We start from the raw sequence: 16,316 nt of genomic DNA on the forward strand, positions 1-16,316 counted from the left end.
CACTTATCCACCTCTCACTCTAGATGGCGGCTTGTTGCCGCTGTTGTTATACAACATGGAAAACAATTTACTAAATTGCAATTAAGTGACATTTTATACCAAGTTCGGTTCGGTCCACTCGTCGGCCAGAGTCCAGTCCAGAGTCGTCCCTCTCTCTCTCTCTCTCTCTCTCTCTCTCTTCACAACCGTTTGCATGGCAATCTGTCCCCTCATCACCCTTTCACTCTGGCCACACCACACCGAACACAGGGAACCCTTTGGGTAATAAATTTGAAATTGCGGTTTGGCAGTTTTAAATATTCAATTAGTTGTGAAATTTTTGCGTTCACCAGGCAAAAATGGTAAAATATATGAAAACTGGTTGCGTGAACGAACAGTAGGATGATAGCTGTCGATTTTTGCACATTTGAAGGACATTTGTGGCACATTAGGGCAAAATGAAATGAAAAACAAAAAGGAAATTGGAAAGGGGAATTGAAATATGTGTGTGTGTGTGTTTGGTTGGAAATTGGTGCAGATTTTTATTCTATTTTTCTTTTTACCTAAATCTCTCTCTCTCTCTGAAACAAATTCATTTAAGTAACCAAATGCAAAACTATTTCATTTTTATTCAATTTTGTATTGCAGGAAATGGCAGGACAAAAAGGTGGACAAGTTGTAAGAGATGTGACAAATCTTGTCATCATCTTTCTGGCTGTCACTTATTTACCGGTTTATACCTCTCTGAATTTTATTTTTTTTGTCTTTAATTTATTTCAATTCCCATCAAGCAACCCAAAAAAAAAAAAGAAGAAAAGACTTTTGCTTTATTGTTCACTCTTATTAATTTAGTTGCTTTTCGCTTGGTCTCGTTCCATCTATCTCTTTGCAGCTGTTTTTGTGGTTGTGTGTGTTTGTGTGTTGCCAAGTGTTGTGTCTGGGTCGTTGGCACAACTATAACTTTTCGCTTGGCTTGTTTCTTTTATTTTGTTGTTGTTGTTGTTGTTTAACATTTATGCAAATAAGTTTTGATTGTCTAGAATTGTAGACGCGAGCTGACTGAAAGCAAGCAAAGTGAAAGAAATGGGAAGGGGCAGAAGGAGAAAAATCATCCATTCCCATTGTAGCTAGGAAATTGAAAGTTAATTTGCATGGCCAGCAACAATAACTGTCAAGGCGGAAAAACGTTTATTGTTATTATTGCATTATCCATTTTCATTTCCATTTCCATACTTTCGGGCGCTTTAATTGCACGTGCATAATTCTTTTAAAATACAGTTACAATTATGCATACATATATATGTATATACCAGCAGCTTCCTCCTCCCGCTCCCCCTACACTTCCAACGACCAAAAATGGAGATTCAGATTCAGACTTGAAATTTTATCGTCTGTTTCGGCGGCAGTTTACTTATTTCTTATGCAGGCAGAAGGCTTAAAGGGATGCCGCCTGCTTGTTGGATGGTGTCATTTTAATAAGTTTTTGTTGTTGTTGTTGTTGTTTCCTTCAGCTTCGCCTTTAAGGCGCTTACTTGCATATTTATGTCACTTTTCTCTCATTCTTTTTGGTCGATCTCACTCTCTCACTCACTCACTTTTGTCATTCTGGACACTTTGGCGAAAAAGAAGGAGTTTGCCGCTCGTTCATGTGTGAGCTGGCTGGTTGGGTGAGTTGGAAGGACACACACACACAGCACATTCCAGGCTCAATTGACAGTTCCGTTGTGTGGCATAAATTTTCATGTGACAGCTGTCGGGCTTATAAAATGTGAAGGAGGGATGAAAAGAGATCTCATCATCTCTTTGATGATGATAATGATGATTATAATAATAATATTTTCGGTTTGCTGATAAACTGAAGGCTTAAGGCAAATACATTTATATGTACATTAAAAGAAGACTTGATTGATATCTAAATAAAGAGACCTTGTTCTTTGTTGCACTTTACAAATCAATGACAAGTAATAGAAAAATATTTATTTAATTCTCTACGCTACGTTGAAGATTCATTTAAGATGCCAATAAATTGATAACTTGATTGACGTTGGGCGCCAACTCTAACTTTATTGATTCCCTAAGCCTCTGGTTCTAATCTAAACAGCACCTGCATTAACTGACACATAAAACATGGCTAGTATTCTTTCCCAGAGTTAATAAAGAAAAACTGAAAGCAACTAATTACGGTCTTCATTCAGGATATAACCCAAGAGATACACTTAACTTTCGTATTGACTCAACTTATGTTGGAAATTTGTAAAGAAAGAATGCCATAAGCGCTTGAAATTAATGATAATTTGATATATAAACAGAAATATCTATATAAATATATATGCACCACAAGGAAACCTAAACAGCCATAATAATTAGACAAGCAGCTTGAGCGGTTATAAAACACAACTGTTGTCAAATTTTTCGCAGTTTTTCCTGCCCCTCTCACCACACACACAGCCACAACTTGTGCCACCCGACAATCTGGCAACACTATAAACTCATCAGCGTAATGAAAATTACTCACACACACACACAGACTCTGTGAGTGAGAGAGATACTCCATCTCTATCTCTTCTGGTTGCCATTTTGTCAGTTTCCTTTTTCACTTGGAAAGTCTATCAAAAAATGAGGCAACGATAATGTTCATGCTTTTAATTACATCAAGAATATAATGACAAAGGACGTCATATTGTTTGATAGTTAAGGCATTTACTATGATAATTAAAAATTAAGGAGAAATCTAAATCGAAAGTGATTAATATATACATATATGTGTATATATACCTACATATGAAGAGCGATGGAAGTAAAGTAAATAAATTTTTATTGAGTGCTTAAAGAAGAAGCAATGTCGTTTCACATATTTTTCCTAGTTTAATTGAAAGTTGCGCGTTTGACTTTCAAATGACATTCAGAATCGGAGCAATATACACTCCACACACAGCCAAAGAGAAAGACAAAGATAGAGGGAGGCAGAGAGAAAGAGAGGGAGCGAGAGGGTGCAGGGTAATAAAATTATGATGAAGCTTTGCCTAGCCCCCTCTCGCCATAACATTTGGCTGGCTGCGAGTGGCCCATTGTCTGCCTGTTAACATGCTCATTATGGCAAAATGGCAAAGAAGTACAACAACAAAAACAACAAAAAATATATATATATATAAAAATAAAGATGGAAAATCCTGACAAACAGACAGACAGACAGATGGTGGAGACAGACAGAAACTCGTTCATGACGTTCACTTCAATTATAATTACGTCAAACAGTGCAACAAGAAAATGTGCAACTTGAGGCAAACAAGATAGAAAGGACTTGCCCACAAAAGTAGACAGAGACAACGAAAGAGAAACAAACATACAGACAGACAGACAGAGAGACAGATAGACAGAGATAGAAAGAGACAAACAACTTGAAAGTGAGCATTTCCTTTTAATGCCTTTGCGCTTTTTGCCATTTTTCTTTTCTTTATATTGCATTACATTTGCTCTGCCAGGCAAGGCAACGAGAGGACGTAGGAGAAGGAGGAGAGCGCATTAAAAACAATGCCCAGGCAGAAGCAAAAAAGGCAGCAGCAGCAGCATCATCATCTAACTCCCCAACTCTTTCCAATGGCAAACATTATATCCTTGGCAGCAAAATAGCAAGAGGAAAAACTCATAATTGCATGGCGCAAATTGCAAGTTATAGCCAAAGTTACAAATCCAGAGTCAAAGAACATATAAAACTATAAGCATTCATCATAGAAGTTTCCCTTTTTGCTCGCTCTCTCTCTCTTCGTTTTCTTGTTATCCTGTTTTGCTCTAGATGAGGTTACTATCATAAAAAGCATAGACAGAGATGTGTATATAGGGGACAGTCTATTGGACAGGTGGCCTAGGATTTTGGCCCTCTCACAAAAAATATATATAGTCACATTAAATAAGAGATAATAAGGGTAGAAAAGTTAAGAGGAAGAAGAAACTAGTAGAAAAGTGGCAAGTAATTAAAATGAATTGGTGAGAGGTGACTTCATTTTGGCCATGTAAAAGCAATCTCAACCCTTGCTCTCTTACCCTTTACACAGACAGAGGGAGAGAGAGCGAGAGAGAGTTAACCCTTTTTTTGGCCAAAAGGCATTTCCTCTTGTTATTTAAAAAAAAAAGGCAAAAGAGACTTCAACTTAAAGCTCAGCCAAATGCCAAATGGACTTACTCCTACAATCTCTTGTTATTGTTGTTGTATGCCTATGCATGAGTGTGGGTATGTGTGTGTGTGTGTTTAGAAGGATATTTGCTCTAGGCAAACGTGGCTAGAGCAACAAAACAAGCCATAGTCATATACATTCTCTACCCCCATCCATTTGAAACCATCTATCTATCTATATAGAAATACCAGTAGGATAGAGCCAGGCAAGTCATCCATCCATCCAACCATTCATCCATCCATCCATCCATCTATGCAATGCAGCAAGTCATGCAGCGAAGCTCGCTGACCCGCACGATGAAGCCTTTGTCCTCTCTACTAGCTACAACCCATTCCTGCTCTCTGCTCCTTCTCTTAACAACTATCTATCCCTGTCCAGCTTTTGCATGCATTTGGCTTTACAAACAATATTTGTTGTAGTTGCTGCTGCTGCTGCTGTTTGTTGTTATTGTTGTTGTCTTCACACAACAAACTACATCAAGCTCAGGCGGACAGCCAAAACGGGCACCGATCCCGAACCCGAATCCCCTGACCCTCAAAGGGAACTGACGCTCTGCAAAACTCTGTTGGCTATTTGGAAATCCTCTTTTTCACTTTTCAACCCCATCGCCTGCCCGCCACCCCCCTCTTCGACCTTTTACATTGCCGCTGCCCTCCATCCGTCCCAACTAAACAAACTAATATGCTATGCTTAAAGCGTACATATTGGACTTATAGTTGTTGTTGTTGTTGCTGTTGCTGTTGTTGCTCCTCTTGTTGTAGTTTGCTGTTATTTTTGATGTTGTTTGTCCTGGCCAAGAAGGAATGGCAAAGGAGAGCCAGAGGTAAAGGGGAAAGGAAAGGGAACAAAAGGCCTCCTGCTGTTGCTGCTGCTGTCATATTTCGTGCTCACGCTCACTCTCACGCCTATATGACACGCCATTGTTGTGTGGATGCTCTTCAAAACAACAACAACAACAACAACAACAAAAAAAAATGAAACGAAAAACGAAAAATACCGAAAAAATATACGACAAGCAAGCATCAGGATGAGAATGAGTCTATGAGAATGACGATGAGTATGAAGATGGGATGTCCCATGGGACATAACATAACCAAACACAAGCTAGGGATCTCTCGACCAAAGCAAAATGCACTTGGGTTGCCTGTCCCATGCTTATCATATAAATTTCCTTTCGTGCTTGATGTTTTTTTTTCTTCCTTTCGTGCTGTTGTTGTTCTTGTTGCGAAAAGGCTAAAAAGTTTTGCCTGCCTGCTATTGAAGGCTTAGAAGCCCCCTCTAAAGCCATCCTCTCCGCCGGCCATGCTCCATCCTTAAACTACATAAAACAATGGGGGGAAAAAACAGCAAAACAAACTCAGAGTCTGCTGCGTTACGGGAAAAATCAACGTTAGAGACAAAACAAAACACAGCCTACCTAGAGATATCGGGTATATATACCTATATAGGTATATATATGTACATATGTCTGACTGACTGACTGACTGCCTGGGCTATTGATGTGCCATGCAGCTGGAGAACTGCATTTACACTTGACTGATGCTTGTGATGAGAGACAGTGAGCAAGGACGGCTTTTAAAGCCAATGCAGGAAACGTTTCGTGGGGTAAAGGGCCAAAAAGTTCATTGAATTTGTAGCAAAAAAAAAAAACGTGTTTCGTTTAATGCAGTCAAGAGTGAATGAAGTTATTAACAAGAAAAAAAAAACTCGGTTACCAAAGACTTACGGCATTTATGGAATTGAATTGGAACTTACCTAAAACGAGAGGAGAGAGAAACATAGAAAATTAGATTTAGAGAATGAATTAAAGTTATAAGGATATAAAGAGATAAATTAAGGGAAAAGAGAATTTTCTTTTTTTTCTTTTGCCATACTAAAACCAATTAAAATTTTATTCCATTTCTAGCACATTCCAATCTTGAGTTTTCTAATGCTCGACTATTTGTTCTTATTTATTTGATTCGCACAAATGCTTTTCTCCCCTCCACTCCCCTCAACGCCAGCTGCTGCTTAGCGTGCTCTTGTGTGATTGACCTAGCTTTTTTTTATTCCTTCTTCTCTACAAAAAAAAAAATGCGAAAGAAGGAAGACGGCAAAATAAACTACTTTAAATGCAACAGCGAAAAGCTTTGAGAATCATGCACATGACTTTGAGGCGACTTTCAAGCGAGTGTAAGGAACTGTCAGTAGGGGAGGAGGGACAGGACAACAGAGTGTCTCAAACCCAGACAGGCGGCATCATATCATACGTGTAGAACATTAATCATGTCCACACCAAAGACATTTACCCCAAGAAATTTTCTGTTTAATGAGCTGTGATCTTTCTCCCTTCTGAGTTTTTTTTTTTTTGTTTTGCCAGATGGGCATTAAAAAAATTATGAAAGAGAAAACCCGAAGAGAAGAAATTTCAAAGAGAGAAAGAGAATGAGACTGAGCGTGGAAAATGCATTTAAAATGCAGCAGCAATAATAAAAATGATAATGGCATTATAATACAAGACACACACACACACACGCACACACACCAGACAGAGAGAAGAACAAAACAGTGTATAGAGTAGAGCAAAGAAGGCAGCAGAGCGCATTTTATGCCAGAAAGTATGCTACATTACTTGCAGCTCGTTAATTTTTATAGTTTTCGGCTTCAACTTAACATAAATTGTCCAACCATGCACATGCCACCACTCCCCCCATCCGCACCTCTACAGATTCATTAATTTTGCCTTTTTGCTTATGTCTTGTCCTCCAAAAGGCCAAAGGAAATTCAAGTCAATTCTATTGATTTCACCTAAATTAAAACACACCCACAAACACACACACACACACACGCAAACGAGAAGTAACGCACGCTGGGCAAACGAAAAAACAAAAACTTTGTCTCAAAAATATGTAGAAAATATATAAAAACTTGTTTTTGTGCTTTGCGGTTGTCCCGCTGTTATTTTTATGAGACTTTTTGGCTTTGGCTTTAGCTTTAATGGCAGCCCGCCGCTGTCAGTCCAACTGGCCAAAACATGTCTTTGCTTTTTGCTTTCATCTCGGTCCTTCCCTCTCTCTGTCTCTCTGTCCCTCTCAGTTTCTTGTCCTTCTACTTCATTCCTATTAAGTTATCAAGATTTGTAAAGTATATGAGCCGAGCAAGCGTCAACAGTAGAATGAGAGAGAGAGAGAGAGAGAGAGAGAGAGAGAGGGGGACTAGAGGGAGTAGAGCAAAGAGTGTGGTAGATGAAAGCATAAAATTGCTATCTGTCTCTTTTACACGTCCCTCAATTGTGGGGAGTGAAACGACGACGCAAGATATGGCCAAATAGCGTGTTGGCAAGCCACAACGAATAAAAAATGTGCAAGAAAGAACATACAGAAGGAAAGAGAGACAGAGAGAGAGAGAGAAGGGCGAACAAAAATAATCAAAAACACAAAAAATAAAAAAAAAGAAAGAACAAGAAAAGAGTTGGATATTAGATGTGGTCATGACAAAATATAGCCAAAGGAGCCAAAAGGACCTGCTCCTGCTCACAACAACAATCTGACTTAATTTAACTTGAAAATTGTTATTCTAAAATTTAAGTATAACAATCGATTTGCAGTCGCTTGTTCGTGGTTCGTGGTTACATTACTATTATTATGGTCATACAAATCAAGAGGTGGCCAGCGTTGGGACTTTATTGTGTACGTACGTACGTATATAGAGAACGTCGTAACCTAATTACTATTTCCTGTTTTTGTATTTTTCTTCTTGTTTTGTTCTTTGCCTGGTTTCGAGCACCAGAAGGAACGCAACCATATCAATTTGTCTAATTGCACCTGAGTCAAGCAGCTAATGCGAGTAAACTCGGGCGTCAAATGTCACTGCATTAAATTTAAAGCATACTTTTCAGGGATCAGCAAACACACATACCCACACCTACTCTTATCCCTGTATACATTGTTGCCACCGCTTTGGCACTCTTTTGCTCGATTCGTACTACTATTACCATAACATTTATGATTATTAACCTACAATGCAGGGCACTCTAAATGCAATTAAGATTACAATCTATATTGCAGCTGCCACTGTTTCATTTCACCAAAACGAAAGAGAAAGAGAACGTGATGGGAAATTAAGGGGAGGGGGTCAAAAAGAAAGCCACACAAATATGAATGAAGGGCAAACCTGGCAACCCAGTGTGTGTCGGACAACAACAACAACAGCAACAAAACCCCACGACAAACAATTAAAAACAATGCCTGCAATAAAATGCTGTTGCCAGATGCTTATCCCGTATGAAAGCAACCAACACTGACGTCCCCATATTGCATAAGAAATAATTACTTTTTATATTACACACACATACATTCACACGCCCACTACTGATGCCCCCGTGTCCCTATCGCCTCCTCCTACTTTGCACTTAACACTATTGATGGCGGTCACAACTGTACCTACCCACCTACACGAAAGTGTCGCCTTCGCGTGTCGCTTATCATTTCGTTTTTCACCAAAAATGAAGACACCAAACAAAAGCCGTGCCAGAGCAGAGAGAGGGAGAGATAGATAGAGAGAGAGAGCAGGCCGGAAGCCACAAGGCAAAAATAAAATAAAATAAAAAAAGCCGTCAGACAATTGCTAAGCTGATAAGATCAAGCCTAAAAAGAGTGTTTTTTGTATATGTCCAGCGAGACGGCGGAGAGAGAGAGAGAGAGAGAGCAAGAGAAGAAAAGAAGTGAGTGAAAGTGAGGGGGAAAAATTGAGGTAAATCACAGCTAAGCCGCGGCAACTCTATTCAATAAGGCGTAATAAAATTGGTCATAAATTGAAAAAAGAGACAGCTTTATACACTATAAAAAGTACCAAGAAGAACTTCTATGCTGCAACATAATGCAGAGCCTTAGAGTAACAGAGACAAACAAAGAACGAAAGAGAAAGAGAGAGAGAGAGAGAGAGAGAAAAAGATTAATTGCTAAGATGTTGGCTAATAGCAAATAGAAGAGTGATAACTTCTATCTTGTCCTAAGCCATAAAAAGTTTAAATGAATAAATTTTGCAATAAATGTTATAAAAATAAATTGTTTACAGGAAATTTTAATTTCTAGCCTTGTCTTTATTTAGGCCCAGTCAATTTCTTTTTCCTGCTGTTGTTTTCTTTTCATCTTATTGATCATGAAAGAAACAAAAAACTTGCCGCTTGATTTGTAGTGTATTTGCAATGTCGTTAGAATTTCTCATTCTCGCCTTGCCATCACACTCACAAGGTAAACATCAAAAAGGAAGCTTCCGCCGCCAGGGCCAATGTCAACGTTGACTTTTGGTATTTTATGCAAATGTTTTGTAAGAGTGTCACGGACTAAAATGGCAATTGAAACGCTAATGATGACATTTGGCAGGCCTAAACAGGCCAACAAAAACGAAAATGAAAACAAAATAACAAACTAAAAGCATACACACACACAGAGAGAACGTAAAAACATCTTTGTCTTTGTAGGCTTTTCCTACGCTGTTTCCTGTACGTTTATATGTATGTTAGTATAGAGTAGTATACTCGAGGCTCAAGCTGGGAAAACATAACAAATCGTTTTTGTGTGGCAAAGCGACGACGGTTTAGTGTGAGGGAGCCCCGGACGGCCCTCTGGCATTTTTACGAGGCATTCAGCCAATTGACAGGCTTCAGTCGCTCGTAAAAAAATCAAGAAAAATGATGCGCAGACAGAAGACAGAAGAAAACTACGCAGCTGCCCCCCAACATAAAAAAAAACAGAAAGAAGTATGCAGACTTCAAGTTTAAAAAACCAAACAACAAGAAGCAAAAAAACAAAAAAAAATAAATAAAAGAGAAAACATTTAAAGGCATTTAGCCAGGGCCTATACAAAAAAAAAAAAAAAAAAAAAAAATTGCCTGTTGTATATATATTCTTATTATCGCTTATTTGAACTTGCTGATGATTTGGCAAGTAAAATCGATTTTTTTCCCTCTCGTTGTTGTTGTTGTTGCGAAAACCGAAAAACGAGGAGAAAAAAAGGTCAAAAACAATAAAAAGCCTAAATACACATACGAACCTTTGAACTGCTGTCAGAAAAGACCGAAAAACCATACGAAACAAAAGGGAAAGAGTGAGATAGCGAGCAAGTAAGAGATATATATATACATAGAAAGTGGTGGCTAGAGGATGGGGTAAGCCTCCAATCAATGGCTCTGAGTCGCTTTTGGTACGTGTGAATTTAAGCTGATTAAAGAATTTAGCCAAAAAAAAAAAAAGAAAAAAGAAGCAGAAGAAGAAAAGAAGAATGCAAAAGAAAGGAAAACAGAAATTGATGTCTACTGAATCTGAGGCTTTTGTGTGCCCTTTGTTATTTGGTTGGCTTTTCTTTTGCCTTAGCCTCTTCTTATTTTTAATTTAGCCAACTTCTTGTTGCTGCTGCCCTTACCCAACCATCAAGCATCTATCTGCCATATACCATATATATATATATATATATATGTATATATATTGTGTATATCTATATATGAACATATATGACTCTCTGTGTGTGTGTGTGTGTGTGTAATAAAAAGAGCGAAACGCAGCCAATCATCATCATCATTGCCAAATTCAATTGAATTTGTCGCCTTAATCAAATTTATATGCTTTGGCCGTAAAAAATTTTCTCTTTTCGCTAATAAGGCAGGTAAAGTGTCGACTGACGACGATGGGTGCCGCGATTCTCGCTGCTCTTATGCAGTAGTGATAGGGGGGTGGATGAGAAAGGGGGGTGAATGAATGGAAGGATGGTACTATGGCATTGGCAATACAATTCAAATGCGTAATCAGCCGAAAACGAAATGAGAAAAGTTTCGTCTTATTATTATTAGTTTTTCGTTTGCCTAGTCCAAAAAAGTTTTTGGTTTTCTTTTTGCTGTTGTGCTCATGTTGTTGTTGTTGTTGTTGGTGTTTGTCATAGTTCATTGGTTTTCAATTTGATTGTGAGAGAGGGCGGGGGCGGGGGAGAAACGTAACAAAGAGTCAGAGAGACAGAGTGGGAGAGCCTTGTCTGTAATAATCAGTTCGCTTGGGCAGAAAATGATCTACGAAAAGTTTCTTAACCATCAACCAAACTGTTTTCTCATTACACACACGGACACACACTCATACATATGCATGAGTGTATGTCTTTAATTTTTTTGTGTTCAACTTAATTTTCGTAGTAATTTATCATCGAGGTGGAGTTGATTTTTAATCTTTTGCAATCATTTCTCGCCGCCAACAGCCTCCAACAACAGCAACAACCTGAGGAAATGAATATTTATAAGTATGATGAATGGGGCTGGGCTGAGGGCGAGGACTGAATGAAAGAGGAGAAGGTTGACTATGACGGTGAGGGGGGGAGGAGGGGGAGGAAAACGAAAAAAAAAAAAAAACGTTAGAAGAGGCAATCTGATTTACTGACGTGTGACAAGAACATTTTGCCCAGGATAAAGGTAAAAGGAAATTAATGCTTAGTTAGAAAGCATAAATCTGAAGGAAATACGGGTCGTATGAGTGATATTAATTTGACTTTAAGTTTGCACACACACACATATACACATACAGAAAGAGAGAGAACGATAGACCAGAAAAAGTAATACGTGTACGTAACGTAAGCGTACGTATGCAATTTACGTGACATCATTACGTGTTAGACAAGTACAAATTACGCGCGAAAGACAGAGCAAGAGAAGGCAAAAAAAAAAAAAAAAAAACCGAGAGAATAAAGAACAGAAGGAGCAGGAGGAGGACACCGACTGAACGGCAGACGACACAATGAGTTTGATAATGATGAAACATGGTAGAAATCTCTCTCGCTCTAGCTCTTGCTGCTGCTGAGGGTAAATATCAAGATAAATAACTGAGTATGTGTGTGGGTGGATGTGTGTATGTATCTGTGTGAGAGTTTGTGCAAATGAAATGAAAGTCATCAGACTCAGATATGGCACAGCAGATTGCAAATGCGACAAACGTTGCCAGGACACGAAAAGACAAAGGCAACAATTTTTGGGCTTTACGTTTTTGTTTCGGTCATATATGTATGTGTGTGTGTGGGAGTTGAGTTAAAATTGATGAAGTTAGCCCAGAGACAGAGAAAGAGCTTTGACTTAGATATAAGATGAGAACAACAAAAAGTTTATAAAAAGCGATTTAGTCAACAAAACAAAAACCAGTCAAAAGAAAGAAAATATATTTTGCAAAGTATATTATTATTGAATTTATTGTTGATCTTTAAAAGTTGTTTAATACCAAATCAACATTTTTAATAAAATTCACATTCATTATCCCAGCTTTGTCACTCTCTCTTTTTCTTTTTCTCTTTTTCTTCTTACATGCATAGGTGCAATCGCACACAAAAGTATGCAACACATTTCGCAATCAACTTTAGGTTTTTGCTTGAGGCCACAAAAAGTTAGGGTGAATAGGGTAAAGTGAAATGGGTAAAAGACGGGGGCGGGGGCGGCAGGGTTTTTGTGTGTGAAAGAAAAGTCAGTGCACTCTAGAGCGCGCGCAATCTTTTAAGACATTTTGCAGCTGGCATTGCTTATCACAGCCAGAGCAGCGCCCAAAAATGTCCATTGCACAAATTGCTTGCTCACACACACACATACATACAAACACACACAGACACATATAGAAAAAGGCAAGGACTCTAAGGCAGCCATTGCTCATAACACTCGGCGTCGACAACTCGACGTCGTTGTCGTTGGCTCGCTGGCTGGCTGGCTGGTTGGCTGGCTGGCTGGCTGGATGGCTGTGTGGCACACAAAAAACTTGACAAAGTTGATGTGTCAAATCAGCAGAAGGATGCCAGCAGGACCTTTCCTACCGAATGACCTTTAAACTTTGCCAAAGGACATGAAAGCACTAATCGTTACGTTGCTCCCTACATTCATTCCATCCATCCATCCATTCATTCATTCATTCTTACGTTCATTTGCCAGTTTTACTTCGATTTTGCCTCTCGCTTACACTTTGTTAACCCCCCACCCATCGCCACCGCACACTATTCAACTCGCTTACCCACTCGCCACACCGTCTCACTCCCTTTTTCTATAGCACTAGCTACAATTTAAACTTTTCTAATCCGCTGGGGATTCAAACTTCAAGTTGCTGCTGCAGCAGCCAAAGCTAAAGCAATGGCCCAACAAGCCAAGCAGCTCCTCTCCTCCTTAAGAACTTCGGGGCTGGTTGGACCATTGGACGTTTGGACGGTTGGGCGGTTGGTCGGTTGGACGGGACCCATCAACGACGCAATCAAGTCGACATTTTTGTTTGTCGCTTTGTTTGTCTCTGAACAAATTTCCAAGAAATTAAAGCGCTAAACTTTTTTTGGGGGTCTCTGCTATCAGCAACTCACTTGGCAACTCAACGGGCCAGTTTCTCAAGACTTTTGACTTTGGCATCGAGTAGAGTAGACGAGAGTAGAGTAGAGAGAAGAGATGCCCACCACCCTGTGTCTACGAAGAGGTCTACAACAGTCATAAGGCCAGCCAGCCAGCCAGCCTAGGCCAAAATGCAATTATATGAAGGACAAGTTTAATTGCTTGGTTAGGCTGAGGCCAAGAACAAGACTTGATCCTGGCAGCCAGCTGCTTGCAACTTTTTAGCCGCTGACATTTGCATTTCCCTTTTGTAGTCCCCTCAATCCCAACATCCCATGTAATTTTGATGCTGCTTTTTTTGGGGGGCGAAAGTTTAATTTATTTAAAATCAAATCAGGCGTTGAAAAATTTGCCAAAAGGAATTTTTATTAGTATGTTTCTATCTCTTTCTCTCGCTTTCTCTCAACACAGTAGATATGTATGTATGTCACCTTTTATTTCCTTTCTTTGTAGTGTTGTGGGCGGGATTGGGTGGTATTGGTTCAGTACGAACTTTGAACTGAATTCTTTTATGACATATATCGGGCGCAGTTCCTCTTCGATCCCTGCATAATAAGCCTGTCAATAAGTTTATCAAAAGCAACGACAACAACAACAATAACTACTCTAAAAGCTGACCCAAAAAAGGACAAAAAAATGAGAGAAAGAGAGAGAGAGCGGGAGAGAAAAAAGTTGAAGTGCTGTGTAAATTATGCAAATCTTTATCATTTTCCTTCTTTTTTTGCTGTTGTTGTTTTCCATGCGTCTAAGGACCAAGGGGCCCAGGCTGTCACAAACAAGCGTGAAACACAACAACCGACTGCGTGTGTGTGTGTGTGCGTGCGGGCCAAGAGCGTTGCGAGTAAAAACAATATGGCGCCCTGGCCTGGCCAGCGAGGCATTCCTGATTTCGCCTGGCCTGTTCCGTTCGGTTCTGTTCAGTTCTCTTCTCTTATATCCTGGCCTGCCATTGACAGTTCAACGTTGTTTTGCTATACGTTTACGTATTTTGTCCCCCCCTAGTTCATCTCCCCGCCATTTTTTTCACTCTCTTCTATTTGGTGTTTTTTTTTTTTTGTTAAATGTCAAATTTTTGCAGACAGTTTTGACAGTTTATCGAAGCGAGCTCGTAATTTTTGCTGACGTGTGTTGTAGGTGTTGAAAATAGCAGAAAAAGCTGGGGGCAGTCCCGAGTCCTTGCTTGTCGTTTCCTCCTAATAGGTAGGTAGGTTGGGGGTAGAGTAGGAATGGTAGGGGAACCATCACATACTTACTATAGGTGTGAAAGAAAAGTTGGGTACTTTTTTGGTTTGTTTTTTTTTTTTTTGGCAAAATTTCTGCTGAGTGCCTTGAAAACTTACATAAAAGACGGGTCAAGTTTTTCTCTCTCTTTCTCTGTTTCTTTGTTTTTTTCTTTTTCTTTTTTTTTCTTGTTGGCGAGCAAAATGTAATTATTTGTTTGAGTCACCTATGGAGTAAGCGAGCTTTTGATTCGTTATGAACAAATTGATTTTGCCAGCAAAAGACATTTTTAGGGGGTAGGGGGCCGAGATATGAAAGAAACTTTCAATTCGATTACTTACCGCTGCGACTTTCATTTTCAGCTGGCTTCAGCTGTAAAGTACGGTTCATCTGAAAGATAAATTGAAAAATATTCTGATTAGTTATTATGCCATCAGATGTTGCCGATTATTGTGCGCTAACATGAATGAAAGTTATATGTGCTAATGATATGATATATATGTATGTATATATTTTTGACGTACTACAAATTAAATGAAAAGATAATCATCAAAAGTTTTGTTTAAAAAACTACAAAAAAGGAAAAATTAAAGTGGACTAACGCTTGGCCCTCACGTTGGGCGCCAACTAGTTTGTATATCAATTAAATCTGCTACTATGAAAGTCAACCAGTCAACAATTTCCTTTTTGGGAAATCACATTTCCATTCTCGCCTCTGACCCTCATCTCTTGAACAGATTGGCATCCATAAAATCAATTTCTCGTGCTCTTGCTATCAAACTTTCTATTATGGTAGCACTCTTCATAAACACCTTCAAACATTTGACCAAGCGATGGGCACTTTTCAAGCATTTAAATGCCACTCAATATGCAAACCCATCCTGTCTTCTCATCCTACCTACCTTTCCTCTCTCCCCTCTACCATCTGCTGTTACTGCTGCTGCTGCTGCTGCTGAAGTTTCTGCACATTTGCGCTCATTGCCTTTTACCCACGACTGGGCAGCCACATCCTGTGCCGCTTCATGCATCATTAAAGCTTAAATCTCACCCAAGCGACCCATGTCGACTGGGCGGCCAACACTTAACGTTTCTCCCCACACACACACACACACACACACATACAAGCATTCTCTCTCTCCTTCTACATTGGCCATTGCCATGTTGGGCAATGACTGGGCTACGTGTTGTGGTCACCTTTTGGTTTATGGCAAATGAGTAATATGCCAGCGGACGAAAAATGCCATTAAAAGACGTTCAAATGAAATGCATTAAAATAAAACTTAATTGAGGGCTTTATGCCGAATACCGAATACCGACTACCGGACGCCAGCCCGACCTCCCGCTCGCCGGTCCTCCTGACGGACGGACGGACGGACTCACTGACTAACTGTCAGTCTTTCTGCCGAATATATGTGTGTCTGTCCCAACCCTAAAAAGCCCTGCCACCACCCACTCGTTCTTCAAAAAAAAACCGCAAAAACCGAGCAAATCAATAACGTAGAGCACAGAGAAGAAGCAACTTTGATGATGGCCTTTTATTTCCTGTTCGAGAAAAAAAAAAATAAAGTATATATCTATAT

The 16,316-nt window shown here is 39.4% G+C and overlaps 1 protein-coding gene across 8 annotated transcripts in view; it reads right to left on the reverse strand.

Annotated features, from left to right (window-relative positions):
• LOC6639194 (CUGBP Elav-like family member 4) overlaps nt 1-16,316 on the reverse strand; it is a 165,611-nt gene that overhangs the window by 112,276 nt on the left and 37,019 nt on the right. For all 8 annotated transcript variants that reach the window (XM_047012049.1, XM_015179075.3, XM_023178528.2 and 5 more), the window contains one exon: nt 15,078-15,126. In XM_047012049.1, coding sequence (XP_046868005.1) covers nt 15,078-15,126 — 49 coding nt within the window. The remainder of the gene's footprint in view (nt 1-15,077; nt 15,127-16,316) is intronic.

This window comes from Drosophila willistoni, assembly GCF_018902025.1.
Source record: "Drosophila willistoni isolate 14030-0811.24 chromosome XR unlocalized genomic scaffold, UCI_dwil_1.1 Seg144, whole genome shotgun sequence".
In the NCBI taxonomy this organism is placed as follows: domain Eukaryota; kingdom Metazoa; phylum Arthropoda; class Insecta; order Diptera; family Drosophilidae; genus Drosophila; species Drosophila willistoni.